At 34.8% G+C, this 9,470-nt stretch overlaps 1 protein-coding gene across 11 annotated transcripts in view; it reads right to left on the minus strand.

The window, feature by feature from the left end:
• Lrba (LPS responsive beige-like anchor protein) overlaps positions 1-9,470 on the minus strand; it is a 674,454-nt gene that overhangs the window by 392,632 nt on the left and 272,352 nt on the right. For all 11 annotated transcript variants that reach the window (XM_029556710.1, XM_029556708.1, XM_029556707.1 and 8 more), the window contains one exon: positions 2,640-2,806. In XM_029556710.1, coding sequence (XP_029412570.1) covers positions 2,640-2,806 — 167 coding nt within the window. The remainder of the gene's footprint in view (positions 1-2,639; positions 2,807-9,470) is intronic.

Raw genomic sequence — 9,470 nt, forward strand, 5'->3', positions numbered from 1 at the left:
AATTTCTAAATATTCTAACCTGATTGAATTAAAGACAAAATGCTACCATAATTCTCAAGATAAAACACAAAGAAATTATACCTAAAATAATTTAATCCTCTACTAGAATTTTGCTCATTGTGCATATTTCTTTTAACAGGCTTAGGACAGTTAAATGCATTACAGCTACACTATGACTCTGATTTCTCCCTAATGCCATTTATGTTTTCTAGAATTATGCTAAGTGAAGAACAAAGTACACTGTGTTATTCCCATTTATTACAACCATGTCCATAATTTACAAGCTGATTATGCAAGCCTCATACAAGGGAAATCAGAGAATAGTTAAGCACTGTCGAAAACGGTAAACCAACATACCTTTTGTCAACTACCTTTGCTTACATAGCTAAAATGAAGCATTGCCATATACAAATTCACTATAATGAGATTTAATCATAAAAAGCACAGTGTTAAGATAACTGTATAAGAGGCATCAGAGTACAACCAAGTGTCCTAAGTATGTGACAGTTGAATGTGACACAGAACTAAATACAATGACAAAGAAATATCAACATGGTGGCAATGTGTTTTGCTACACCCTGTCTTGAAGCAAATGAAAGTTACATGATTTGGGGAGAGAAAAGTATCTATTAAGTCACATTAATTTTCTTTTTAATGCCATCCTTTGTTATCGCACTGAATTTAAAATGCATCTACTCAAAAGCCAAGAATATACCAGCCATTCTCATTTCAGAAGACTTTTAAAAAGTGTTTCTTTGGATTTTCAGATATATTAAAATTTGAGAAGCTAATAATGTCTAGCTGTTTAAAACAGTGTTGATGCCTCTGAGCAACTCTATTAGAAAAACACTAATTACTTCAGATAAATACATTTCACAGTCCATTTATCTTTTCAAGGTACTTTATTATAGCAAAAGCATTTCAGAGATATAATGTTTTCACTCTGATAATATAGGTATGCTGTGTGATACAAATGAACAGCTATCATTACAAAGGATTTTGATCTCTTTATAAGACTGATCAATCTATAAAATATTTTAGCATAAGTTACCAAAATATTTTTTTCAATTTAAAAATCAGACAACTCCTTTCAGGTTAAAAAAAAAAACTCTAAAAATCCAATAAATATATATTCAGTGCACACTATGTGCCATACACAGTACAGGAGAAGAATACCCTAATTTACTCAGTACTTGGTATCAAAATGACCTTAGCAAATGTGTAGCATCAAAGCACAACAAAACTCTAAAACCTTTGATCTCTCTCTCTCTCTCTCTCTCTCTCTCTCTCTCTCTCTCTCTCACACACACACACACACACACACACACACATATACACACAGGCTTTTTAATGTAGTCGAGTCAAAGCTCACTAACCCAGTATACAGTCTTCATGACCACTATCCCACATAACAACAATTGAAACATGATTTAAAAACAATGGTCCCTATCATATTTTACCTTCAAACAGTTGACCTCCAATACCTGAAACAAAGTTATGTATCTAAAATATTACAAATATTCATTATAATAATCATGAAATATACCTCTTCTATATTAATGAACACTTGCATTACATATCATCTTACAAGTGGCCTTTTATTTGAAAGTTTCAACTTTAACTTTCAAAAATATCAAAATTATTTATATTTGTAGGAAAATTCCTGAACTGGAATTCTATGTCTGTGAGATATATAAGTTAATTAAACCACAAGTGTTACAACAAGATTACACATATACATTACTACTTTCTTCTTTTATGTCTTCTAGAAAAATTTATACAGAACTGAAGAATTAAAATGTAACTTTTAAAAATGGATGAATATAAAGTATTTTCCTTAACATTACATGAGTCAAAACATATTTCTAAGATGTAAATTATAAAATAGTCCATGAAAAATAAATTATTAAATTTCCCTAATCCCAAAAGGTAATTTTGTTATTTTGTTTCTAGAGAGAAAAATCAAAAATAGCACATTCAGATTGGTAATCCGAATAGGAGGTAAATATTGAATAAAATTTTAGGAAGCCATTGAATGAATTTTATTATAATAATCCTGTAATTTGCAACATGATTCAAGAAAATTTATTAAGCGTTCAACTTTATGTATTAAAGACTCAGAAGTACAAAATAGGAATGGTTTTAAAAGGAATTCTGTATCTGGGGAGATGCGATGAAGCTCAGCAAATAAAGTCATTTATGTTACTTATTTGTCCAGCCAATTCACTTCAAAATGAGTAAATATATACAAACAAATTCTTTTAAAATAAGTTGAAGGAACTGTGTATCTAGAAAAATCTACAAAGGTACCCATATAGATTTTCCCCTCCTTTGCTTTAAATCCATAAAGATAAATTGTTCTGTTCTTCACTTAGCCTTGAATATATCATATCAAAGTCACCTTTTTTTTTTTTTTTTTTGCCTTTTTGAGACAGGGTCTTCCTGTAATTCCAGCTGGCTTGGAACTCACTATGTAGATCAGGCTGGCCTTGAACTTTCAGAGATCTGCTTACCTCTGCCTCTGCTTCCTGAGTGCTGGGATTAAAGGCATGTGCCACCACGGCCAGCTCTCAAAGTCATCTATTTAAACCTAGGCCATCTAAGGAGGATGAGGGACCCACAACAAAACATTCTTTTACCTCACTGCAGAATTTCCCCAGGCTCCATGCTTGTCTGTGAGAAGGTTGATAATTTTCTGGATTAGTTGAGTTGCTGTCACATGGTCTCGATACTTAGCTGCTCTTATTAAATGATCACACATCTTCTCCTCTTCTCGTTTGTCTGCAGAATACTGGGCACACAATGACTAGAATATGGGAAAAAAAGATTTACTAATTAACTATAAAAATATGGATGAAAATGCCTAAACTATATCATGAAATAATCTTTAGCATGAATAAAACCAACCAAAAAACTTTAATAATAATTTTATATCCTTCATTAAACATACTAATTTACTTCCCTAAAATCAATAATAAGAAAAACTCAGACGCTGTTGACAGTTAAATTGAGATCTTATCACTGATGAGCATCCAGGAAGGCAAATGCTGGACCCTACATTGTAGTCAGAATGAAGTGAGGCAGTAAAGGACTTCAGACCCAGTAGAGAAATAATGCTATGAAATTAATTTGGAGACATCACTTGTACTATGCAATTATAATAAGTTTGGGTTTTATTCAAATGCCCTGAAAAATTTTTAAGTAGGGTGGTAGGCAACCAAGTCCCATGTTAATGATCATCAGAGATGCAAGAGAATGAGCTCTAATGAGACAAGATAACTGAAGAGAAGAGACAAGCTCTGAGGCCACTGAAGAGGCCTAGACCAGAGATAAACATGGCTTAAAACAGTAAACAGAGCTATTTCTCAATACTTTGAAAATGAAGAATTTGGTGTATTAATTCTATCTATACAAAACAAATCTGCAGCACAAGAATCACCTGTAAGATTAAAAGTACAGAATCAGATCCCATGACAAAACTATCAAAGCAGTATATGGATTTTAATCTTCTCCAGGTGATTGTGCATACATCAAAGTTTGAAATGTACAATCTTAGATAACAATTTTCCAAAATATCTTAGGGTTCTTTAACAATAATTGGCTGTAACACCAGGTCCCAAAATACATACTTTCTTTTGGAGTTCTGGAACTTCTGGCATCACATTTACAATACTTTAAGTGAGTGTATTGCCTAAAAGAAACATGGGCATTCAGGCAAAGCTGATCCTTAACAGGGTCTACTGGATTCATGGCCTTAGCTTCCAAACTGAAGTGCACGCATGTTCTGTTTCAGTTTTTGCCTCTGTTTCTGTCTCTGTCTCTCTCTGATAAGTAATCTGCATTTAATTGGAAGTAACGCTACCATTATATTTATATATATATGATGCATATAATTGTGTTTGTCTGCCTCTCCTACTATATGAAAAGTAGGAGTCTAGAACAGATTGCAGTTACTTGCAATCCCCACCACAACACCAGCAACAAAGAAGGGGTCTGACTGTCCTAAACCATACCCACAATGACAAACTAGCCCAGGGAAGCTCAATTGATGTAATTCTTGTATTAAGTAGAAAGTTCAGCATTTGGGTGGATTATTCACTCCCCCCCTCCAAGGACAGAAGAACAAGTAAAACGTCCAGAAGAAATGAAATCTCTCTAATCTACCAGCGGGGGGGCGGGGGCGGGGGCGGCGGGGGACGACATTGTAAGGACGGCCTGATGATTAAGCCAAATCTAAAATATAGCAGAACCTTGACAATTAAAAAGAGTACTTATTCCTGATGGAATCATGAACTTCTAGAGCAAATAACTGTTTTAATAAAAAAGATCTAATAATGCTCAAGGGAACACTGAAGAGAGAGATGGAGGTGGAGAAAGGGATGGAAGGGTAAGGACAGAGGAGGAGGTAGGAGAATAAATTAACACTAAGGATGTTTGAAAAAGCCATATGGGAGCCTACTATTTTATAAGCTTCCCATATATATTTTTTTCATATAAAAGAGTTTAATTGGAGTTATCCTACACAGGGAATAATGTTGTTCCAAGAAGCCATAGGTTACCAAATAGAAAATCCAGTGCCAGGTGTATGATACTTTTCTTCAAGATGCTGATCAGGGTGTTCCAGAGACCCCTAAAACAATATAAGGTATTGCCAGTGCTCTTGGCTGCTCACCAAAACTTGATGTTAAGACTCTATTGCTGAAAATTACATATAATTTGGTCATAGGACATGGAGAAATCAAGTTGATACTGACAAGCTTCCTCCCTGCTGACTACGTTTCATAGTACCAAAAGGTGCTATGTAGGCTACTGGGTGATAAAAATCAAAAACAGTCTTAACCAGCTGATAGTCTTGTGAACTATAATACTGATCATACGATAAGACATACCTATGGGTACAAATAGTCACAAACATTATGGGCACAAATGTTATAGGGTAACCAACTGTTTCCTGATTGGATTTGAAGCCTGTGTGAGGCCAGGAGAAAAACTCAAACTTGGCCTGGTACCGTAAATCTGGTCAAGAATTCATGTTGAGGAGCTGATTAGCCCCAAGGGTGAGGCTACTACTATTATTCTGCTAAATGGACACAGTGTCAAACTAGTCTCTAAATCTGTGTATTTCTTCTACCCACAGATCAATGCACCTTTCCAATCTAATCAGAGGAGTTTCTGTATGCAGTGGACAGTGGTTAACAGAAACTCACAATTTATCAAAGTGTAGAGAACATATGTCGAGGGGGTGCTCTGCCACAAATGGGACAGATACCACATTCCACCAAAACTCAGGGACCATTGCAAAAGAGGGGGCAGAAAGACTAGATGAGTCAGACGCTGGGGAGGACTGGACCAAAACAGTGTCTTCTGCACATGGACATGATGGGCTGTGGTTGCCTGCACATGGCCTGCACAAAATCTGGCCAGTCAGCATTCTAGGATGGAGGAAGGAAGGGCTCATGAGCTTCTATCTCTAACTGAGGAGCTACTGACAACTGATGGCTGCTCGGAGAGGAAGAGTCATCTTTAAGGGTCAACCCGTTAGGTCGGTAGATAAATGGGCAACACAAATTGGAGTCCATAGGATACTTTGTTTTAAAAAAAAGCACACAAAGTTGGGACCAAGTTAGGAGGTAGGGGCAGGTGTAAAAGGAGTTAGGGGAAGGGGTAGGGGATGAATATGATCAAAAATAGACTTTATGAAATTCTCAAAGAATAAAAAACTTTTTAAAAAATGACCTATATTTAGGCATTCTGTAAGACTATTTTTAAGACTTTTTTTGAGATCCATGGATGGATTTGCAAAGGTATTAAGTGGAAAAAAATGAACTTCTAAAGTATAATCACGAGAAAAAAATAGAAAAGCAATACAGTTTGACTCAAATACAAAATGCACATAGAAGCATTTTAAAAAATTATTTAAAAGACACTGTAAAATTCAGAATGAGACTAGAAAAAAAACAGTCACTAAGAAGCAAAATGTTTTCATATGAATGGCCATAAAGTTAGGAAGCAAAACAAAAACCAGATTAATACTATCATCTGGCTGTGTCTGACAACCAGTTCTGAACAACGCCCTAATTTATTTCCGTAGGTGTAAATGTTGATGTTTAAATCTCTAAAATGAGAAGATTACATTAGTTCTAAGAATTTAGCATTTGAGAATAAGTGACCGTTGAATGCTCAGCCACAAAGAGGGCATCTACATCATCCACTGCACAGCTTTGGGAGTATCATGGAAGAGAGAACAGAAAGAATGTAAGAGCCAGGGGAGGGATAGTATATTGAGAAACCCTGTATTTTAGGCCTGGCATGGCTGTTATACTCTTGAACTCAGCAGCTGTGACTACCTGTACAAGACTGAGCCCCTCAACATCCTGCTGAGCAGAGTCTCAAAAGGCTGCTCCTCTACCTGGGGATTGGGCTGGCAATTCATGACTGCTGTGGGAAGGAGAGACATATTCTTTTGTGGTATAGCCACAGCCAGCAACACATGCTCCAATAAACAACTCTCACGAAAGTCACTGGGTGAAGGGGAGAGACAGAGACACAGAGAGACAGAGACAGAGACAGGCCAGGACAAGGATAAGGAAGTAGAAAAGGACCTAGTTGGGAATAGGAAGAAAAAAATCATGAGTGGGAAGGGGACAAGAGAGGGCAATAGGGGGTAATATGACCAAAATGCATTCTATACATGTATTAAGACTCCATACTAAAACTTGTTATATATTAGTATATGATAAGAGCATTAAAAAAACAAAATACTTTTAAAACACAAAAAGTATCAAAGATTCTGGGAAATCTGTGGGAGAACAATAGACATCACTTGAGCACAAGCTCAAAGACATACTTTCATTCAACTTTTATTCAGGCAGAGTTTCTTCTTCATGTCACCTCTACTTTAAGTTTCATAAAAACTAGGTATTAACTTTAAACATGAGTACAAAAATATCTGAATGTGAAATCAAAACAAATAATCATCGTGGTAATTAAGTAATTCACTTGTATCTGACTACTGCTAAAGAAACAAAATTTACTACTGGAGAATAAAAACGAACATAGAATACAGGTGAAAGCATATTATTTTACATTATGTAAGGACTGATGTGAAGAAAATAAGTCATATTAGGAACCAGATTAAACAAAATCAAATGCAGTGCCACACTTCATCTACATTACTGCTAAAAGACCTTGCCTAGAAGCCACATGAGAATACGCTTCTGAAAAATTTGATTTTAACAAACAAAAGAATGAAAAATATTTTAAAATATTTGAGGGATTTAAAATATTTGAAGTACCTTAAGTGAAGACAAAAAGAGAATTATTGCATTTTAATGAAATGTCACTTGAGATACAATATTTTCAGATTCATTCAAGACCTAAGAAGAATTTAACAGAGTACATCATTTTGAGCCTATTCTAAACATAAAGGAAAGTATAAAAAGATAGGTCTCTATAAGCGTTATTGCTTACTATATCCAAATACACCTTTTTCTAACTTTACCTGATGAAAGGAAAATAAACTATTGCTGGAATTTGGAAATTTGACAGCCTCTGTAGTACTGTGAAACATCACATATCTTCACATTAAACATTACTAAGTAACAATTATTTCTACTTTTTATACACAGAACAACTTAACTTTATAGAACTGCATTTTGTAAATGTTTGCTGGCCTATCAAAGATGCTGAAAAGGCATTTCTACAAACAAGGACTCAAGGTAAGCTAAATAGTAAAATGGTTTAAAGTGCTCTTTAATGGATCTTCCTTTACAATTTGAAAAGCAACTTTTCATATCTGACATAAAATCTATAGATATAAATCACATTAAAGGACTATTCTTTCCCGATTATCAATCTCTGTCTTTTTCTGAAACTTTAGAGTCACCTTAAAACTTGATAAAGGGAAACCAAATAAGAATGCTTCTGAAAGATATAATGAACTTTATCTGTTCTTAAAAAAATCTTGATAGTGTAAAGTGAAGATGCTCTTACTAAGCAGCAATAATTTCTGTCATTCAAAGTCAAATATATATGAAGAATATTTATATGGCAACAACATTGGTATGAGTGTGTATCAGGGGTGTGTGAGTATGGAGGTACCTGTGTTTAAAGGGTGAGTGAATGCATCCTAAGAAATTTTACCCCCAAATACAACTGAAACTGGTATTCAGGGCATGTGAAAGAAAGGATCAATTCTAAAATTTCCATTCAATATTATTTTTGGCAGAACTTCTTACTTCACATCATCTCAGTGTTTCAACCTTAAATGTCATACAAATTAGATAATGTGATATCATAACATCAGTTCAGAAATATCCGAAAGTAAAGCAAAAGAAGTAATCATCTTGAGAACTAAATAATTTAATTATATTTGACTATGGTAAAGGAAACCTAATATTTATTACTGTGGAATTAACAAAGAAAAATAGAATAACAAACCCACTTCTTAGAAGAAATTCAGTTACCTATAGAAAAAAGATAATATAATAACTGAACAGGAAAACAATTTAGAATGCCCTTGTAATTTCAGTTACTATACTGGCTCCTGAAATGAAGAAGCAGAGACATTACATTTAAATTGTGTCACATAGATTTCACGGTTCTATACAACTTTACTATTTTCCCTTTGCAAGAAGATATCAACAATTTAAACAGACTCATAATAAATGAGGATATTCAGACTATAACAAGCCTAGGTTCTGATAAGATTCACAGCACAATTCTATCAGATTTTCAAAGAACTAAAATCACTACTGTTCAATTTATCCAAAAAATATAAACACAGGGAGTAATTCCAAACTCCTTCTATGAAGCCAATATTATTCTATTATTAAAACCAGACAAAGACACCAACACCACCACAATAGCAAAAGATGATGATTAGCCAATATCTTTGATGAGTAAGGTGTAAAAAGGAGTTCTATTCAGCAGCAAACAAAGATGAAATAATGAAATTTACAGGTAAATGGATGGATCTAGAAACTGTTATACTAAGTGAAGTAACACAGACTGAGAAAACCGAACGATGTATGTTCTCCCTCATATGTGGCTCCTAGCACCAAATCCTCTTAAATTCCAGGTCTTTTTAATAAGATGATGCTATACAGCAGTCCCTTCTGCATGAAATAACTACCATCATCATGACTTCGGCTGAGCCTGATCGCTAAACATAGCACAACTGGGCTTGTTGACAGTTGTGCTCATTCATGAAAGGAGCCAAGCAGGGTCACTGGACCCTCATCTGAGTATCCAGCCACTGTTCCCAACCAACTAGTCCAGCTTTGGAAGACAAAGGAAAAATGAGGAAGAACCCAATAGAGGGATGCTTTTGGGAGACCTTGTCAAGAAACTCCAATGGACCCTCATATGAACATTTGAAAATTGCCCGGTTCTGACTTTTTTCTAGTTTCCTGTCTAGAACTTGTAATGCTAATTACTCTTGCCTTTACTTCTCCTTCACATCTCCTATT

This window comes from Nannospalax galili, unplaced genomic scaffold, assembly GCF_000622305.1.
Source record: "Nannospalax galili isolate Female #2095 unplaced genomic scaffold, S.galili_v1.0 scaffold305, whole genome shotgun sequence".
In the NCBI taxonomy this organism is placed as follows: Eukaryota; Metazoa; Chordata; class Mammalia; order Rodentia; family Spalacidae; genus Nannospalax; species Nannospalax galili.